The 22054-nt window shown below is 37.9% G+C and overlaps 1 protein-coding gene across 2 annotated transcripts in view; it reads right to left on the bottom strand.

The window, feature by feature from the left end:
- The window catches only part of dhx57 (DEAH (Asp-Glu-Ala-Asp/His) box polypeptide 57), a 32561-nt gene extending 13800 nt beyond the window's left edge, over positions 1-18761 (bottom strand). The window contains exons 1-17 of one of the 2 annotated variants that reach the window (XM_084092825.1): positions 18657-18761; positions 17828-18375; positions 16957-17163; positions 14701-15584; positions 14396-14589; positions 12497-12618; positions 12215-12413; positions 10081-10205; positions 9868-10001; positions 9700-9754; positions 9369-9586; positions 5384-5500; positions 5177-5273; positions 4131-4304; positions 3794-3994; positions 224-500; positions 36-131 (exon numbers count right to left, since the gene is read on the bottom strand). In XM_084092825.1, coding sequence (XP_083948951.1) covers positions 36-131; positions 224-500; positions 3794-3994; positions 4131-4304; positions 5177-5273; positions 5384-5500; positions 9369-9586; positions 9700-9754; positions 9868-10001; positions 10081-10205; positions 12215-12413; positions 12497-12618; positions 14396-14589; positions 14701-15584; positions 16957-17163; positions 17828-18309 — 3582 coding nt within the window. In that variant the 5' untranslated portion in view covers positions 18310-18375; positions 18657-18761. Of the gene's footprint in view, positions 1-35; positions 132-223; positions 501-3793; positions 3995-4130; positions 4305-5176; positions 5274-5383; positions 5501-9368; positions 9587-9699; positions 9755-9867; positions 10002-10080; positions 10206-12214; positions 12414-12496; positions 12619-14395; positions 14590-14700; positions 15585-16956; positions 17167-17827; positions 18376-18656 lie in introns of both variants that reach the window. The other variant, XM_084092824.1, reaches the window with a different exon arrangement.
- Positions 18762-22054: the final 3293 nt, after the last annotated feature.

The raw sequence follows: 22054 nt of genomic DNA on the forward strand, positions 1-22054 counted from the left end.
CTGTAGTCATTCATTTAATCAGAGCCTGTACTGACCTTGTACGCCTGCAGCAAAGCTAGATGGTCACTGTTCGCCAAAGAGAAACCCAACTTCTTCTCATTAGCTTCCTCTCGTTTATCCCAAGGTGACACCTGTGAGCGTGGTCATCAAGAGAGCATGGATCTCAGGTAACATGGTACTGCACTGGAGTATCATCATCTAATACATGTGTGTAGTGACTTACGAATGGACTCTTGAAGGCCAGGCTGGCGGCGATGGTGAGAGCAGGGTCCAGGCAGCGGAAGATGGCTCCCAGAAGCATGAGTTTACCGATGCGGACGTCCACGGGCAGACAGGCCAAATGCCAGCCCAGTGGAGTAAGAGACTCCTCATCCGTCAGGGCGCCCAGAGCACACAGGCGCTGTTTAGCGGCCTCCAGACTGCCTTCTGTGGGCGGCTCGATCAGCTGGGAGAAGACTGAGTCCAGAGGACGCTCCGAAAAAACATCCAGCACCTTAACCCTGAGAGAGAAGAGCAGAAACGGGGTCAAGTTTAATCTATTAAAGGGAGTTTAAATTAAAAATTCTGTCATCAGTTACTCACTCTCATGTTGTACCGACAATCACAAATGAAAATATTTTGCACGAAATCCGAGTGATTTCTGTCCCTCCATTGAAAGTCTATTTACCAATATATCTGATGGTTCAAAACAAATCAAAGAGATCGTAAAAGTATATCCTTATGAATCAAGCGGTTTAATCCAAGTCTTCTGAATAGACATGATCACTTCATTTGATGAACAGATTTTATTTTATTCACTAATAAACATTGATCAGAGAACACACAGAGCACTCAATATGGTAAACGGAGGCTCACCGTACTTGATACGCAAGAACAAAACTCACTGGTTCTTGAGGAAACTCAAACGTGCAGGTGTGACGTGCGAATAAACCTCATTCGTTCTCGTGGATCCAGCAAGCACACTTGACCTTTCATTTGCCATATTTGAGAGCTCTGTGTACATTCGCTGATCAATGTTCATATGTGAATAATAAATTAAATCTGGTCATATAAAGCGATCATGTCTCTTTAGAAGACTTGGATTTAACTACTCGATTCATAAGGATTTATTTTACAATCTCTTTATACATTTGAAGCATCAGTTTTGGGTGAATAGACTTTTAATGGAGGGACAGAAATCAGATTTCATTAAAAAAATACCTTGATTTTTGTTCTGAAGATAAATAAAAATCTTATGGGTTTGGTGGGACGGTAAATTATGACAGAATTTTCATTTTTGGGTCAACTAACCCTTTAAGATCTAAACCAATAATACTTAGGTTTCAAATCAGGTTTACACAAAACAAATAATAAGTTGAATATATATATATATACATTCACAATGCAAGTCCTTGAAGGTACAGGAGAGCTACATTGCATCTATATAACATATAACGTACAATCTACAGTTCCTGTTAAGATGCTCAGGTCATCGTTTAGCTATAGAAACAGATAGATGGAGTAATACACCAATGGCAGAGAGAATCTGTAACTATTGTAAGCTAACCTTGAATACCTCTGTGATTGAAGATAAGAAGCAATTCCTGTATGACTGTTCTTTATACAGTGAGGAAAATAAGTATTTGAACACCCTGCTATTTTGCAAGTTCTCCCACTTGGAAATCATGGAGGGGTCTGAAATTGTCATCGTAGGTGCACGTCCACTGTGAGAGACATAATCTAAAAAAAAAAATCCAGAAATCACAATATATGATTTTTTAAATATTTATTTGTATGATACAGCTGCAAATAAGTATTTGAACACCTGTCTATCAGTTAGAATTCTGACCCTCAAAGACCTGTTAGTCTGCCTTTAAAATGTCCACCTCCACTCCATTTATTATCCTAAATTAGATGCACCTGTTTGAGGTCGTTAGCTGCATAAAGACACCTGTCCACCCCATACAATCAGTAAGAATCCAACTACTAACATGGCCAAGACCAAAGAGCTGTCCAAAGACACTAGAGACAAAATTGTACACCTCCACAAGCCTGAAAAGGGCTACGGGGAAATTGCCAAGCAGCTTGGTGAAAAAAGGTCCACTGTTGGAGCAATCATTAGAAAATGGAAGAAGCTAAACATGACTGTCAATCTCCCTCGGACTGGGGCTCCATGCAAGATCTCACCTCGTGGGGTCTCAATGATCCTAAGAAAGGTGAGAAATCAGCCCAGAACTACACGGGAGGAGCTGGTCAATGACCTGAAAAGAGCTGGGACCACCATTTCCAAGGTTACTGTTGGTAATACACTAAGACGTCATGGTTTGAAATCATGCATGGCACGGAAGGTTCATGTCAAGGCCCGTCTTAAGTTTGCCAATGACCATTTGGATGATCCAGAGGAGTCATGGGAGAAAGTCATGTGGTCAGATGAGACCAAAATAGAACTTTTGGTTATAATTCCACTAAACGTGTTTGGAGGAAGAAGAATGATGAGTACCATCCCAAGAACACCATCCCTACTGTGATGCATGGGGGTGGTAGCATCATGCTTTGGGGGTGTTTTTCTGCACATGGGACAGGGCGACTGCACTGTATTAAGGAGAGGATGACCGGGGCCATGTATTGCGAGATTTTGGGGAACAACCTCCTTCCCTCAGTTAGAGCATTGAAGATGGGTCGAGGCTGGGTCTTCCAACATGACAATGACCCAAAGCACACAGCCAGGATAAGCAAGGAGTGGTTCTGTAAGAAGCATATCAAGGTTCTAGTGTGGCCTAGCCAGTCTCCAGACCTAAACCCAATAGAGAATCTTTGGAGGGAGCTCAAACTCCGTGTTTCTCAGCGACAGCCCAGAAACCTGACTGATCTAGAGAAGATCTGTGTGGAGGAGTGGGCCAAAATCCCTCCTGCAGTGTGTGCAAACCTGGTCAAGAACTACAGGAAACGTATGATTGAAACGTATGACGTTTTCTCAGGTGTTCAAATACTTATTTGCAGCTGTATCATACAAATAAATAGTTAAAAAATCATATATTGTGATTTCTGGATTTTTTTTTTTAGATTATGTCTCTCACAGTGGACATGCACCTACGATGACAATTTCAGACCCCTCCATGATTTCTAAGTGGGAGAACTTGCAAAATAGCAGGGTGTTCAAATACTTATTTTCCTCACTGTATGTGGATCTGCGTAAAAAATATTTGGGTGATCTCACACTTGTTGGTGATGTTTGTATTGATGTGTCACAGGTCTGTGAGTCGAAGTATGCATGGAGATCGGCATTGTATATATACCATGGAATGAAGAAAGAGCATCTGTCATGCTATTGTGATTTTGTGGAACTATGGGCCGAAAGGCCATGTATTCCTGAAATTAATTTGAAACTGAAATCAGGTTTACTTGGAAAACCATGCTGTTGAAAACCATGAAAGTGACGTGACGTGGCATGAACTTGTCCTCTGCATTTAACCCATCCAAGTTAGGGCACACACATTAGGAGCAGTGAGTAGTGAACACACACACACACACACACACACACACACAACATGCACACACACAACACACACACACACGGAACAGTGGACAACCATTTTGCTGCGGTGCCCGGAGAGCAATTAGGGGTTAGGTGCCTTTCTCAAGGCCACCTCATACATGGGTGTTGAGGGTGGAAGAGAGCGCTGTTCATTCACACCCCCATCTACATCACCTACCATTTTCCTGCCGGCATTGAGAATCGAACCCCACAACCTTCGGGTCACAAGTCTGACTCTCAAAACATTAGGTCACGACCACCCAATGTGAAGTCGGTTACCTTAGACAGAGCTGCTCCAGAGGAACTCTCTGGATCTCAGGCAGCTGCTGTTGGCTCAGGTGGTGTGTGAAGCGGTGGCCAGTAAACAGATGGAAGCAGACGCCTGACGCCACACGACCGGCACGGCCTTTTCTCTGAAGAGCGTTGGCACAAGACTCCCAAACGTCCTCTAGACTCTCCATACTGCGACTGGCATCGTACCTAACACACACGCGCAAATTTATGAATGCATCCAAATCCACAAAGAACAATCAATGTTATCCAGGAAAAATAAACATCTAGTTATTTTTTACAGGGTTTCACAAATACAAGTTTCGGCACCAATATGCAGTCAAACCTCTTCTCTTTCATCCGGCCAGAGTCTATGACATACACTACATCATCAATGGTGACAGAAGTTTCAGCAATGTTGGTGGAGATGATGATTTTGGTCACACCCTCAGGTGGCCGGGTAAAGACCGCCTGCTGCTCCTCATTGGACAGGGACGAGTGTAGAGGATACACTACACACCTAGAAATTTTAGACACACACATAACTAAATATCATCATCTGATTCTTACAGGTGAATCTGGCAAACAGTTGTCCAAAAATCAAAAGAACTGTTTTATTATTTTTTATTTGTTTTATTTATTGTTCAAAAGTTTGGGGTTGGTTTCAATTTTATGTGGCATTTATTTTATCAAAAATACAGTAAAAACAGTTATATTGTGAAATATTATTATAACATGATCTGATGCTCAAGAAACATGTATTATTGTTGTTGTAAAAAAACAAACAGTTGGAAACAGTTACTTAATATTTTTGTGGAAACTGATAATTTTTTTTTACAGGATTATTTGACACATAGAAAGTTCAAAAGAACAGCATTTCTGTGAAATAGAAATCTTTTGTAACATTATACATTTCTTTACGGTCACTTGTGACCAATTTAATGCATACTTGCTGAATAAAAGTATGAATTTGTTAAATAATAATAAATAAAAAAACGAAACTTCTCCAAACTTCCGAACATTAGCGTATAATAATAATAATAATAATAATAATAATAATATGATATAGTAATTATGTTAATAATCATTTGTTTTTCATGTTTCCCATTATTCTCAATGGTGATTCTCAGTAAACTCTCAGCATACATTACAGATAAAGTAGTACAAATACTACCATCATGGATAAAAACTTTACAATTTATTTTTAATATTTTTTTTACATTTTTGCATCATAGTAATGAGAGGACAAGGTCAGAGGAGTGTCACAGTGCAAATAGATTAAACATGTCCAGGACATGTTCTTTATAAATTCACTCATAAAGACTACTTAAAAAAAAAAAGCTCATTTACATGAACAATAACTGAACTCCTGGCCCCAATAGAAAAATATACCTGTTTGTTCGTCTATTATTGAACATCCTATTAGACTGCAGCTGTTCATATAATTGCTTTATTTCAGCCAGTCCTGGTAGGAAGACCAAAACAGCCCCTGTGCATTCACACATACACAAAAAAAAAGAGTCAATCAAAGTGAATTTTAACCTTGATAAGGAAGCTGTAATTATTTTAAGCAGGCATGTAGTGCAGGGGTTTATTTACCTGGTGGGTAGCTGTGGTCTCCATCAACAATCCACTCCAACAGACTCTCCACCAGGTCCATGTTGATTTTGTCAAGATCCATAGCAGCCAACGTTTTCACTACAGACTTTGAGTAATCTTAACAAAAGAAGCACAATGATATTTTACTCACTAGGGTTCAGTGTGTTATATCAGATTACACAGAGAACTAATATAAAGAATACATTTAACAAGCAGGTTGAACTTTTTACCATCACAATCACTAGGATTTTCTTTTTCCCCGAAAATGCTAGTTAATGTTATTGCATTGGACTAAAATGTACTGACTTTGGTCACAGAGAGCTTCCCAAAATGTAGAGGGTTTTTTTCCCACCTTGTTACACTTGATGACCGTCCTACAAACAAATAGCTTATAAATATCTTGTTATATTATTGCCAAATACTGGATTTAATTTGATTGATTCAAACTGAATGGATTCTATGGGCTGAAATATGTGCCACCAGAAACTGAATTTGAATCATTTATATTTGAATTTGAAATGCTAAACTTGAATAATTGCATTGGAAAACTGAATTTGAATCACATAATCTGAAATTGTATTGTTTAATTTGAATAATTGCATTGAAAAACTAAATCTGAATTGTATAATTTGAAATTGAATTTATTTGTTTGGAACTTAAGTCCAATACAATTTGATCCTCACTGAAAATTCAACTCTCTATATATCCTCACATTCAGTTCTCACAATTCAGATTCAGATCACCAAATTCAATTTCAAGTTACTGTGACAGACATCCGGGTAGTTGGAGGATGAAGGAAGAGCAATCGAGCACAGATCGATATCGATAGATAGAGTTCAGTGTCGCAGGATCATCACTCAGCACTAATATGCCAGACTGTTGTGCTGCTTATGGATGTTAGAACGAAAGAAATGGAAAAAAATACAAATAAAAGCAAGGGATAACATTTCACAGGTGAGAATGAAACCTGTGGCCTCTCTCTCTCCGTGGCCCGCGGCAGCGTCTCTTCTCCCGGCAGGAACACAGCTTCACCTCGCTGCTGCACCGGTCCCCGCTGATCCAGATGGGACCGGCCAAAGACATAGTGTTGATCGGGAGCAGAGCATGTGAGCGGAGTGGAGCGGTGAGAATCTCCGCTCATCGCTCACGGAACTGTTCACCCCTCCGCTCCCCCCGCTCAAAGCTACATCAGGCCGCTCCGCTCATTATCGCTCAGCGCTCAACGAGGTTTGCTTCGCGCTCCACTCAAATCGCCCCCCGCTCGCTCCAAAAAAGGAAAAAAATCTACATGTATATCACTTTTAGCTTAGACCACAGCCTTACCTCCTAAAGAACTAACAAGTAACAACAACATTTTTCAAATAGAAATGTTTTATTTCAAATTACAGGCCTATGTAAGAAGGAATATAGCCTACACAAAAAGTCCTGTAAAATTAAACGAATAAATGGGCCTAATAATATAAATAAAAATTATATAAACAAAAATATGATACATTTTTAAAAAGTAAATTAACTATAAGGCCAGAATTTTGATAAGTGAACTTTTGCGCAACGCGCACGATTAAAATTTAAATTGGCTTCCATACACACAAATAGCTGTAAAATTAAACGAATAAATGGGCCTAATAATATAAATATTATTACGGACGACACAAATTCGGCTAAATAAAACGAACCATTAGGTCTACTTGAATGAAAAAACTAATTTGTTTGAATATTACGCTATATTTAATTTACACTTTGTTACAAGTTACCTTATTCAATTTGCTAACCTTTTGTTTTCTTTCCAGCGTGTTCGCGTAGCTCACGTTCATGTTTTCGAGAGATGTGTCTTTTGAGATTCCAAAATGAATCTTTGTTGAATGAAACGATGTCTCCACATTCGTTTTCTTGTACCACATTATGATTGTTAGTTAGTTAGTTATATTAATAGTACACCTGACCTGTATGACTTCTCATTTTCCTTTTTGAAGTAGCCTACTTTTTGAACTCCATTATTGAGCCGAGTTTTGACTGAAAATAGTCTGAAGCTGTGCCAAGGTGGAGTTTATAGCATTATACAAAGAGTTACAGTAGACTAAACCAGATGATAGAAACATGAATCACATGAAAACATGAATTAAGGAAAGGCTTTACTTTGATCAGCAGACAGAGCTTGCTTATCAAGTTTCAAATCACTGTCTAGCAGTACACCCAGATTCTTGAGACAAGTCTTAACTGAAGATGTGAGGTGATGTAATTGTGGATAAAGCATCAATCTACCATCGGGAGGACCAAAAAAGATTTTAATTTGACCGCCTAAGTGAGTGTACAGTCTTATTTAACCATGGCTCATTTTTCTCTTTAAGGCATTTAGGTTTTAATGGTACAACAGAATCTAAAAAAACAGACAGGTAGAACTAAAAAGAATAAAATGTTCATCCAAATCTATATTTAGGGCTCTCTAATAGTTCAGTGGTACTAATATCTTTATACATCTGAGAAAACTTAGCACAGTTTGATGTTCTCTGGTATTAAATTCTATGTAGAGAGCTGGGGCCTCATTTATAACCGTCGCGTACGCACAAAACAGGCCCTGAAAGAGGCGTACGCCACTTCCGACGCATAAGTTGTGATTTATAAAAACAAACTTGACGGGAAAATTTGCGCACCTGCATGCAAACTCTGACCCATATGTACGAACGTTTTGGAGATGGAGCAGTTTGGCGACACCGATGGTGAGCTGGAGTTAAATGTCTTTTTGGTCAAAAATTAAACATATACAGAAAGATAATACAAATATAATTTCACTCACCAAGCCTGTCACTTGAAGCAAATATCCACCCCTTCTTAAATGTCCGCGCCAGCGAGCGCGTTGGGCCGTTTAGTGAAACTGACGCAAATAACAGTTTAAATAAATAAAATAATGATTTAAACTATGTTTTACTTCTGATATAAACATTTAGATTAAATATGCCATTCAAATTAATGGAGAACACTTAAACATGAAATCATTACTGAGAAGTTACAACATTTTTTTATTCAAATTCAATCAATAGAAATATTTGTTGTGGATGCAATGCTTTTGAACACTTTTCCTCTGGCGTGCTGTGTTTTAATGTTTTAACCACAGAGATAATTGCTTATCAAGATAATACAAGATTGTCTGAGAAAATAGTTTCGTGCAAATAATGCCCAATCTGTTTCCATTAAAAATATAAATCAATTAAAAATACAATTCAGCCAGTGGAAAAGATTAAATGTATTTTACACTATTTGATGTGTATTCAAAAACAAGACAAGGATAGGCAAGTACATGATTTTTATTAATGTAATGTGTCTTGTACCGTTAAACGTTATCACGTGGATGAATAATCAATGCAAATGATATGCAGATGAGGATATGCATAGTAAAACTAGGCGTTGTAAGCTCCATATATGGATATTTCGGGGTGGAGACGCATGTGCGCACAATCTTCCGCTGACTGGGATTTATAAAGTGAATTCTGTGCAGGTTCTGGCGTACGAACGGTTTTATAAGTCTGAATATTTTTTTGCGTACGTCATTTTTGGCTTTCAGGCGCACGTACACTTTTAGTAAGGTTCCTACGCACAGTTTTATAAATGAGACCCCAGGACTGTAAATAAATGGCAAAACAAAGTAATTTGCATTACTTACTTGAAAATGTAACTTAGACATTTCATTGTAAATTTAAAAGTAATGTGTTACTTTATTCATTACTTGAAAAAAGTAATCCGATTACGTAACTAACTTGTCATGTGCCCAACATTGTTTAAAACCAAGTCTAGCGTGTGGCCCTGTAAATGAGTAGGGCTGTCTACCCATTGGGCGATGTCAAATGATTACACCAGATATAACATTTATTTTGATTACAAATCATTACCACAGCAAATGTGAATATTAAATAAGGTAAAGAATTTTAACAGCACAAGGGTTGAAAAAAAAAAGGTAAAAAAAAAATAAAAAAAATTCTAGTGTACTTACTGGAATATCGAACAGTGAGCTCCTGTTGACCGAGCTGCTGATCAGGGATAGAGTCTTTGATCGAATCCTTTTTCATCAAGGAGGTAAAGGACCAGCCACAACCATCATCATCAAAGTCTTCAACAGGAGCCCGGCCCTTCCCAGCGGCGCCACCCTGACCGGGGGGACGATTCTGCTTTGAGGAGCGTCGGTATGGACTACCATCTTCAATTACATATCTTCACAACAAATAAACGAAACGTGTGTTGTAAAGACTGTATTTTTATTATTGTGTGAAGAAGTATGTAGAAGAATAATCATAGACTAAGCAATATGTATTGTATGCCAATACCTGGTCTTAGCGATGGCGTCTTCAAGGAAGAACTGCTCCACTGGGAATGTGCGTCCTTTAGATAGGAAAGTCAATTTGAAAAAGCAAGTAAGAAATGTGTGATAGGTTACATCCTTATAAACTACAGAGTTTACATATTTTATAGCAGTACCAGTGTAATGGGAGTACCTGGTATATGGATGCTGGGGCAGTTGTTGAAGTACTGTGAGAAGAGCTCAGCATTTAGGGTTGCACTCATCATAATTATTTTCAGATCAGTCCTTTTTACAATCAGATCCTTCAGAACCAGCAACAGGAAGTCACTGCAAGACAGGAATCATTTTACTGTCAGACTCACATCATGTGAATGTGTTTTTAAGTGCATGTGTGCTTTCCACAGACCTCTCTTCTGTCCGTTCATGGACCTCATCCACGATCACATGTGTGATGCCACGGAGCTCAGAGTCACCTTCTAGCCTCCGCAAAAGGACACCAGTGGTGCAGAACATCAGCCGTGTGCTAGAGGACTGGATACAAGAAAACACATACAATAACATTAGGAAGACCAGGAATTTTTTTATAGAAATTAAAAATCCAGCAAGGATGTATTAAGCTGATCAAAAGTCAAGTCACCTTTATTTATATAGCGCTTTTTACAATACAGATTGTATCAAAGCAGCTTCACAGTGATAACATGAAAATAATACAACAAAGTTTGTTTCTAGAAGAAAATTGCGTCATCGTTCACCTTAAGTAAGGCAGATCAAAAATATTGTTGAATATTAAATGTCCCCAACTAAGCAAGCCAAAAGCAACAGTGGCAAGGAACCAAAACTCCATCAGGTGACAGAATGGAGAAAAAAACCTTGGGAGAACCCAGGCTCAGTCAAGGGCCAGTTCTCCTCTGGCCAACGAACGAACAGCATATGATTATGATCCAAGCAGCATTACAGGTCAGAAGTCAGATTGGATCAGAACATTCAGAATATTTATCCAGTTCCATCTGGTTGGAAGTTGTAGTCATCACGCCGGTATGGAGACGAGTGACAGTAAAGTCATTTGCAACGTTACAAAGGATTTCTATTTTAAATAAATGCTGATCTTTTGAACTTTCTGTTCATTAGAGAATCCTGAAGAAATTGTATTTCTGTTTTCAACATAAATAGGAAATGTTTCTTGGGCATATTAGAATGACTTCTGAAGGATCATGGGACACTGAAGACTAAAGTAATGGCTGCTATGTAAAGTAAATTTACATTAAGTAAATTACATTTTAAAATATATAAAAATAGAAAACAGTTATTTTAAATTGTAATAACATATTACAATAATTGTAAAAACAATATTACAGTTTTTAAATCTTTCAAAAACATTAAAGAATCTTATGGACCCCAAACTTTTGAATGGTAGTGTATATATTTTGAGATTTCAGCCTTTTTACTATCTACAATATACATCTTGGTATTTATGCATTTGCCTTGAATGATTTTATTCAATGAATGAAACCATAATGAGGAGGACCAAATGTTATTGCAACCAATTTAATTGCAAGTGTTCAATGCAGGATCTAAAATATAGTAGAAAATACATTATTGGCATGTTAGCACTTAACACCAAACCTAAAGATACAAATCAAACCAAAAACACTTTTTGATGATGTATATTTTGCTGCGGAACTTACCAAACTTTCAAAACAATGCTATTTGCTGGGCTAAATGTGTTTGTTGTATGTGCGTACATTTGATGATATTTTTACCAGACGAGAACTCGTGAAGAGCTTAAAAATGTGTTAAGGGGTCAAAACTGAACCAGGAATTCCTCCATTGCACACAAACGAAGATCTGCTGCAAGAAGATGGCGGTTCTGACGCCTGTACCGAACTGTAATGGCCAACATAGCTTCTAGGTAGGCCGTAGGTAGGCTTGAGCATTCTGTCCTTATTAGGGTCACATTTTGTGACATCATGGCCTGTTTTGGTAATTTTAGATGTACAGTATTCAGGCCATGTCACATTCATATTTCAGTCGAACCGCACCAGCAGTGGCGTAGGTTTGATTTTGAAATTGGTGGGGACGGGGACATCAATATAAATATATTTTAAGTTTTGATCAAAATTATTGCTAAGGATATATCAGTGTCACTGGATATTGGTAGGGACACGTCCCTAGCGTCCCTACTAAATTCTACGCCCCTGCGCACCAGAGTTTGCTTGGAAGTGGGCCGAGACCCATGAAAAGGCTTGTTTGGTGCGCACCAAGGCTGCGTTCACACTTATTCAAATGAACTGCACTACAGAGCAATCGCACCAGAGTTCCTTTTAATTTAACCAAACCTGCCAAGTGTGAACACACCTAGTAATAATCAACAAATTAAATCACTTATTTATGTGCATTTTCAAACAATTATGGGAGCAGCAATTTAACAAATGATGATCAAATGACGAAGAAAATCTTTAAAAATATATTGTAAATATTTTTGTATCACTCAGTCTCAAGTAGAACCAGTAAATGTGGTTGGTATGTAAAAACTGTGTTACCCTGACGGTCTCCAGCCGGATCTGGTAGCCTGTAGAGTGACCCAGGGCCTCTGCTCGTTCCTGGGCCACTCGGGTCGCCACAGTGATTGCAGAGATTCGGCGTGGCTGAGTGCACATAATGTTGGCCACTCTATCCGGCCGCCCAGTCTGGAGGAAATTATCCAGGATAAACTGAGGAATCTGAGTGGTTTTCCCACACCTAAAGTTACATTAATTCAGACATGAAGAGATGTCAAGAACAACAAAGAAAAAGAATATCAATAACGCAGATCATAGTCCTACCCAGTCATCCCACTGATGACGAGAACCTGGTTCTTATCCAAACACTCCAGTATGACATCTTTCTTCTGCCATGCAGGAAGCTTCTGCCTCTGCTCCTGCATCGATGTATACCGCCTCGAAGACTGACGGAGAGAACACACACGGATCAGTTAACCCAAATGATGATACTGGAAAATCGATTTCAAACTTTCTTGTGTAACAGAAAATGTGATAATTTGAACAATACTTGCTGCTCTCTTCTATATAATGGGGACAGGGTGTTGCAAGCTCCAAAATGACACAAAAAAATTCACTCCAAAAGTACTTTATAATGAGGTTTGGTCACAAGACACGCCGGAACCAATGAAATTTGGAATTTACATAATACCAGAAGCAATGTGTTAGAGGCAGCATATTGGATTTAAAACCTATGCCGAGTCCCAGTTTGCTTACTATCCGTCCTAAATAGTATTCGAAAGTAGAATTAGAGTGTCCCAAATCATGGTATGTTGAAATGAGTATACCAAAGATACCCAGATGGTCTCCTTTTTCTGGTTAGAATCTGAAGTGCAGATCCATGCTCACTCTAACAGCTAATATTGCCCTCAACCCATTGCGTGTTGGACAAGAATTCGATAAGAACTACACTTTTTTTTTTTTTTTTAAACAACAAACAAGGCAGGTGTGGAAGTCCAATGGTTAAGTAGAGAGGTTTAGATAAAGGGGTTTGAGTGATTAATAATCAGTATCTAACCTGATGAATAGATATTTATTCAATGTTATCCACATTATATTTCATCTGTAACAGCATTGTGAACTTTTGTAAGAATACGTTTGGTCATTAACGTTAAAATGCATCATTATGCAAATTGAAAAACACATGAGGAGAGTTAAAAACCCCACGACTGGCAGATCAACGCGCTACTACATTTCTCTCCAAAACGGTATGAAATTAAATTAAATTGAATGTATGAGGATTTTAACTGTGACAAGATGATTGACAGGGCAGTTTAAACGGCGACAGGATGCATGTAACTAAGAGACAGAGCTTTCCTTTTAAGGAACAATTCCGACAAAATTATGTCCCAAAGCTTGCCTACTTCTGCTACACACTCAAAAGTATGCACTTTTTCTTCACAAAAAGAGTAGGTATAGTATAAGTAGGCGAATTGGGATGCAGGCCTACAGTGGAGCACAAGATTTTCAGTGAATAAAACTTAAATTTAAGTCTGTATGATACGCAAAACTATCATATGATTTCCAAACATTTGGGACTTTCCATTGGTCATTAGGACTATTTGTATGAATTTTTATGATCCATGAAAGAAAGTTGAGTCCTAAAACCCAGAAACAAGTTGCCATTTTTGTCCTGAAGTCAGTGGGTGTTTGGTCTGTGGATAACACAAGCTCAAAATATTTAAACGCTTTATTCAAATTACATAAAATACATCAGTAATACCACAATTGTGGTATTTTTAAAACCTTTTAGGTGTCTTGAAAAAGGTGGTTGCTTTGTTAAGTGGTTAAATGGGACTCCAGAGGTTGTCAGGGACATTAAATGTCATCAACCCTCTCTTGCAAACTATTCAAACTCAAACTTTCCAACTTGTAGATTAAAGATTGAAAGAATTGTGTGAAGCTTAGTGGTTGTGAAGCTGAAGTCATGCGACCATGGTGTAGTTTGTTTATAGCCAAACTTTTTTGCTTGTGCCAAATGTTTTAGGCTCCATATTTGTATTAATAAGTCAAGATTATCTTCAATCTACAAAACGTGTAAGAATAATAAACTTTTGTTGGTCACAGAGCTTATTTTCTGCAATAAAGACAGCGAATATTAATAATTTACTACACCAAAAACATTCAGACCCATCCAAGCCAATGAGGGCAGGGTATGTCTTGCCCAGTCGTCAGGTGTGTTACCTGTTTCCTCATGAACTCTCTGCAGAGTTTCTTGTTCTCTTGCTGTATTTGCTCAGTTTTGATCTCGGCCTTCTTCACCATCCTCTTCCTCAAGTTTACATAGCTTTCGTTTTCCACTGGAATGCACTCCTCAACATCTTCATAATCATCCTCGTCTTGTTCTTCATCAATATCCGCTCTTAGGAATGAAGCATCTAATTGAACACACAGCGAGTGAATTTTCATTTTTGGAAGAAGTATGGTTACTTTTAATAATGAAGTTAGTGACAAATAATGACAAAGTTTTGAGACGTCCAATCCCTCACCTTCCTTTTGATTCAGTCTGTGGTTTGTGCTCGCGGTGGTCTTGATTGAATGATCTCTAGTTGCTGAACCATTCGTAATGCTGTCGACGATGTTCCGACTGCTCCGATTCCTTGCCGGAGTGACAGTGGGTGGAGCCAGCACTGGGGGTGGAGAACTGTACTTGTGATGAGCAGCTGACAGCAGTTCTCTGACAGGTCCGTCCTCCTCCAGGCAGGAAATGAGCGTGTAGACCACCGGCTCACCTTCCTGCGCAGCACTGAGTGACTGACCGAACAAGTACTCTGTGACATTGAGGCGGCCCGGCCCTGAGAGCGATTCATCTGTGCTACTGAAGGCCACGAGAGGAGGTTGAAAAGGATAAAAACTACCTGGTTGGAAACGAATTTCCAGCTGGTAAACGGGAGCTTCTGTGCTGCTAAACCCTGGTTGAGTTCCTTTACAAAAATCTCTGGAAGAGCTCGATTCATGAGTTTGGTGCTTGAAATTGCAGCGGTTGCCAAACTTACAACCAGCCCCCTTTAGGAAAAACTTGCAAATCTGACCGGACCCCGACTGCTTTTTACAATTCGCAGATTCTGAAATTTTCATCCGGCTAATATCCAACCATAGCAAATCAAGCTGAATAGTCCAAACACGACTGCTGATGCGCTCACAGAACCGCTCTCCGTAGATCGCGGTCAAAGCGAAGGCCTCTTCCTGTCGCAAAGCTACACATTCCTCCAGTGAAGGGAGGTCGGGCCTCTGGGGGCTGAGGGCGCTAGAGCCAAAACGTTCAGTGAACATCTGGGATAGGAGGTGCTCTAATGTCGTTCCAACCTCACCACGTCCACTTTCTTCTCCAGCCTGCAAAGCTTGTCTACTGCGCTCACGGTCAAACCCATACCTGAAACATGGGAATCCTGAGTTACTAATATATTGAGTGAACAATCAGATTCAGTACTTATAAAAGTAATCTGTAAAAAAAAAAAAAAAAAAGTACACTACCATTCAGACATAATCTATTTGCAAGTTATGTTATAATACACTTTAACCCTCTGGTGCTCTTTAGTCATTTTTGACTGAAAATCTTTTTCTTTTTTTTTTTTACTTCATCGGTATGGTATGAAGGTTTTGGCACTTGCTATGTGCACAAACACAAAGGTTAAGGTTAAATAGTCCTAAAAAAAAGAGTCACACTTGTGTTCCTCGCGGTCAAAATTGACTACAATGGAAATGAATGGGAGATGAATTTCCTCTAGAGAACACAGCTTGTTTAGATTAATGGCTTTCATTTTCTTGCAGTTTTAAAACGTGTTTTTGAACAAATATATTAAATTGAAAATAGTATTTTTGTGCATTTTTCATAAGAATAAACATACAATTTTGTAATTTTAAGATCACTTTTAAACTGTTAATGGTTTAACATTGCATTTTATGCAGGTTAACTGAGAAATACCATACAATTTATAGTTATTACAATTAAAACTATGAATTATTATATAATTTATGGTAATAAATAATATTAATTGATGGTAATAACAATAAAAAGACATTCCCAGATGTCCCCATGTGACATCACATATGATTACATTTTATATAAATAATTTAGTTTCTTCTCATTTGTATTATCAGCATTGTACATTAGGGTGTTTTGGGTTACATTTTATGTTACTTTTTACACTTATTGCATAAAAACAATATACAGTGAAAGTCTGTAAATGGTTTACTATTATACGTAACATTATAACATTTATATGTAATTAAAATACTGTCAAATGTATGGTTATTGAAAGTAAAAACTATGAATTACCATATGGTGTTTTATTTAAATAATTTTGGTTCTTCTCATTTTTCTTATCAGTAATGTACATTAGGGTGTCTTTGTTTGTATGCCACTGTGCACTGTCTATACATGAGTATTGGCCATGTTTTATGGACAGGCCACTTACAATGAGCTCTAATTCATCATGTGGCTTCCAATTGCACCACCTGTATTATCATGGTGGTTTTCAGTACATTTTAAGGTAAAAAGCAGATTTAGGTAGTTGATTGATGTATTAACGTTATATCAAATAATGAAATACACGGTTATAATTTGTATGATAGGCAGGCACCAATATGCCATCCCGTAATACCTCAAACAATATCTCTGTATTTTTTTACAGTGAATTTCTGACAACCAAAGCTGCTGTTTGTACTGTAAATTTAACAGAATTTTTTGTAGTGTACCATTACTACAATAATCTTGAAATATAATGAGTGATGTCTGTTTGTACCTGCAAAGAGTGCCCAGAGCAAACAGGGAGATCACCGGGTCTGGCTTTGCTTTCTTCTCCTGGACCGAATCCTCCATCCAGTCCTCATTCTCTGCATATTCCACTCCATCATCATGGGTAACCCAGAACTGACCTTCGTCACGATGGTCCAACTCATCATACTCTTCTTCCTTTTCTTCCTCCTCCTCACCACCTTCATAATCAGAGCTGCTATATGACAAAAATAGATTATTCAACATTGAACAACCAATGTAAACCAATATAAACTACTACTTAGATTGCAAAAGAGGGGTTTAGAAGTAAAAATCCCATTCATTTTCCAATTATATAAGGTTTCAAGACCTTTGATGTGGTTTTATAAAGTCAATACTTTGATGTATGTATAGATGCAAACTACAGATTCATAGTATATACAATAGGTACCTTTAGCATTTAAAAGAGCAAGTTTGTTACAGAGAATTTGTCATTCAGACTTATAAAGTTTACAAACTGATTGTAATATCGATAATTTCTTTCACATTCAATGTTCTTTTTCAAACAGTTTTGCAGAAAGTCTTTCCAAAATGTCTGTACAAATTGACAATACAAAAACAAATGAGAATGACATCAAGACTCCTCAATAAGTACATCACTTGCAATGCTTCATGGGATGAGTAGTTCATTCCCTCATAAGAGAATATACTGTAAATACACAATCTAAAGTACTGCTATTATTAATCTGATATGCTATTATTACTGTGTAATGTTGTGATTCATCTTGAAGTTGGTTGGACTGGTTTGGTTTGTGTTTTAAAACTAGACATACTTGATACTTACAGAAACAAGGCCTCTGAAAAAGTGGATGCCTCTATAGAAACAAACACAAGTTCACCTGTTTGATGAGTGATAGTCCTGGTTCTGAAGTTCCCGCAGCAGTTCTTTGACCTGTAGTTTGTTCTCTGACGTCATGTGTATCTTCTGCAGGGGTAGTTGCACTTGCTCAGGTCTAAATCTGGATCTCTTCTCCTCCTCATCATCATGTCTTCTGGGCAGTCCCTGAGATCTTCCTCTGCTAGTTCCTCCATGAGCTCCATGAGCTCCACGAGCTCCACGAGCCCCACGGACACCTCCACCTCTTGAACCTCTAGATGAGGGAGGCTTGAATGACTGACTGGGACCAAAATCCAGACTGAAATCATCTCCATCATCCCAGCCTCCAGTGGCAGCTTTCCTGCTTCCACCACCTCCTCCTCCTCCTCCTCCAACACAACCACCACCACCTCTGCCACCACCTCTTCCACCTCCTCTTCCACCACCTCTGGGTTTATTGAACCGTCCTCCACCCCGGTTGGGTTTACTCCTCCTTCCACTCATTATTTCAGCTCCCTTTTAGTGTAGCTGCTATTTCCTTTCAATCATACATGCGTCAGTACACGTATCCTGAAAAGCAACAATTGCTTCAGTAAACAAGCAAATATACTGATTTCACACATACACACACACAAATATATATTTGCTTAATTATATTTACCCGTTGACATTTTATTTGTAAAGATTACAAGCATAAACCGACCATTTAAGTGTGGAAACACAGTGACGTTAGTCAGACATAAGTTCAGGACGTACAACTAGTTGTAACAGTTACATACTACAGGGCTACCACATATTGTGACTACAGTCAGTTAAAGAAAATAATTATGTGACAATGAAAGCCAACTCACAAATCATTCTGATCATCAATATGAAGTTTCGCGAATCTCTGGCTGTACATGAATAGGATGCATGCATCTGGAAATCCAGATTGAAACCTGCAGCAAGCCAAAGAGCTTAAACAGGAAAAATGCTACATTTTTCAAAATAAAAGTCTTGTTTGCCACAAAATAAAAGCTTCAGCTCTTTGGCGAACATTATTATTATTACGTGTGTGTGTGTGTGTGTGTGTGTGTGTGTGTGTGTGTGTGTGTTTGTTTTATTACAAAATAGCCTTTCCTATAGTACTGAAAATAGCTTTAAGCTGTTGAATTTACGTGTATCACGATTGATAATGTTTAACTAATTTGTGCCCAAATTTTTATGAATGGTTTCATGCATATAGTCGTGTTTATAGTGTCCTATGTGAACATGTTCTGCATTTATTTTCCCCAGGTTTTTTTTCTTTTTTTGAAAATCGTATTTGAATGTGCGGCAACTATAGTTGTCGATGGGCAAATATGTTGTATGCACCCCCTCAATGTCAAATATTAATAGGAGGAGGACATTTGACATCTATCTCAAAATAACTGCTTTCAACAGATTCATAAACAAATGAATTTTGTTCGTGGGAACGTCATATTAAGTCGTGGCCACGAGATAATTTTGTTGAGGTAGGCTAACGACATCATGTCGTGGCCACGCGATGTGAAAACTGTCAAAAACCATAAAATGTCAAAACCATAACGCCATTTATCAAAAAGCACACCCATTTCATTAAACTATAACACTATTCCCTGTTTTGACACATGAGTCAGATTTGTTGAGCTGTCACTGCAAAACTCTACACATAAATCCCTTCATTTCTCATTGCTTAGACCATGTTGTCATTTAGAAAGCACTAGCATTCAATATTGTTCACTCAAGTCAGCACAGCTTCAGCTCAGTTAGCACACAATTATCCAGGTGGAAACACTAAGAGTCAAAATTTAACACACATCAATCAGAACCTTCAATAGATATATAAAAGGGCCCAAATCAGTTTATTGCGTTTTGGAACAATGGATCCAGAAAGACATGAAGGAAGAGGGATAAGAATGAGGAGGAGGAAGGGCAAGGACAAGAAGACAAGCAGTCTCAGATGAAATTCAAGCCACTCTAGTTGCCCATGTGTTAGTCAATGGTATGACTATGAGGGAGGCTGGGCTACGAGTATGGCCAAATTTGAGTCGCTTTACCGTCGCCTCGAGAACCTTCAGGGAGGTGTGGTGGCAAACAAAATTCTATCACTGAATAAGAGACAAACATTTCCAATAGTCTTTGATGAGGTTTATTTTCTTGCAAGAAAAGGCCAGCAGTCATACAGTCACACAGAGTGGCTGCAGAGTATGACAGTGAAGGGAGGGCATCCTTTCTCCTTTATAGTCTTGACTCCCAGAATGTTATCTTTCTAGGCAAATGATGGTATTTTAACCATATGTGGAACATTCTTAGACGTATCCATCATATTGTATCCTTGAGTGGAGGCCCTCCTGTCACGTCCCAACACTCTTTACCATTCCAATACAATTCAAATTCATATTAGAATATGGTTTGTGTGTGCTCTTTTACTGTCATATTGGTCACACACATCTTACTGTAAGTAAATATAAATAAAAAAAAATTAGAGGAGAGAATAAAAAAAAGAGTAAAAAAAAAAAGAGTAAAACAGGAAAAAAAAATATTTGTGTGTGTGTGTTTTCTGTGTATGAATAAAAATGTGCCAATGTATCCACTGGTTGTGTCTTTTGTGTTCATCATGTGAAAAGGTTTGTGAGGGGGGGAACCACAAGCAACATAACTTACCAGTTTTGGAAATGTTGTTCTGAATTTATTGCACCAGTGTCTTAGACTATGTTGTAGTGTGTGTGATTTTGAGTGCTTGTGTGTCCAGTCTGAGGTCAAAGTTTGGTTTTTCAGCAAGAGTGAATGGTTTTGAGTGTAGAGCTTCATTTTGACCTGAAAATAGGATGTTTGGGGAATTGGGTGAGACGTTATGGATTTGTGTTTATAGTTTTGAGAATACGAGGCATAGTTTCAAGAAATGTGTTTAAGCAATCGAGAAAAACTGTAATATGACGTTCCCACGAGATATTATGACGTTCCCACGACTTAATATCACGTTCCCACGAGTTTTAATGTTGTGGCCACGACAAAAATAAGTGAACCGAACATGTCCCCTCCCGGTCACCGTAGTTTTGTCAATCAATAATGTTATATTATGATTAGAATCAAATTAATTTTGTCAAAGGACAAAATTCATCCTCTAAATCAGAAACAACACAGAACACACATATACAGAAATTAAGTGGCACACTTTAAATTTGTAGAATTATATGAAAAACAGATGTTTGAAATTATATATATATACATATATTTATTTATATATATTTTGTGGAGTAAAAATGTCCAAATGTTGACTAAAAACATTAATAAACTTATTAATGTAAAATTACATTTGTTTAAAAAAACAAAACAATTATTTTGTTACAAAATTACATTTTGTTGCCTGCAAGATATGTACTTACAAGGCATTTGCCCACCGGCAGCTATAGTTGCCATTTGGACTTTTGACTATGAGACTTGAGTATACAAAAAAACTGTAAGATTTGTTTTGTTTGGATGATTCTAGAGACCTACATGATTATGTAGATCATGTAGATACATATATATATGTCAACAAAAAATACTTATTAGTAACATGAAAATGACCTTTCTTTGGGAGGGCTTGCCTTCGCCATGCTTCCTGGAAGTAGGGGTAGGAAGTTGACAGCCTCATGTGACAGGAAGGAAGTGAATACCTATTTATTTATTTATTTTATTTTTTTTGAATTCTTTTATTTGGTTGTTTGCTTGCATGTCATTGAGACATAAAACATGGATAACATCTAGAAAAATACTTACAAAAGGAAAATGAACAACCACCTGTATACACTGTGGCAACTATAGTTGTCGGTGGGCTTAAGGACAAAATCAATCAATACAATACAATCAATGGGTTCAGTGGTCTATTAAAATAATTTTACCATATTACAAATGAGAACAGAGAATTCTGTATCTTGCTTAGGCCTAAATGCTAGCTTTCAGTGTCCCAACATACTGGCAAAGGAAAACACCGCGCTGCAGATGACTGCACTATTTGTAATGGTCCAATTACGCGAGATAGAGAGCTTTAGAGAGATTAAAAGCTCTGTCACAGAGAAGAGGTTGTTGAGTTAATTCTTTTCAGTCCAACAAATCCGGTGAATAGGTTGTGAGTCATTCAGCATTTCACAGTATTCTGGGTGTTTGTTCTCTGAATTCTTAAGACATTTATAGTTAATTGACTTGACCCTCAGAACTAAGCAGTATAATTTAAGTAGACCTATTAAAGTTTCTCTTTTTTTTCTAG

Source organism: Abramis brama (genome assembly GCF_963993115.1).
Source record: "Abramis brama genome assembly, chromosome: 19".
Classification (NCBI taxonomy): Eukaryota; Metazoa; Chordata; class Actinopteri; order Cypriniformes; family Leuciscidae; genus Abramis; species Abramis brama.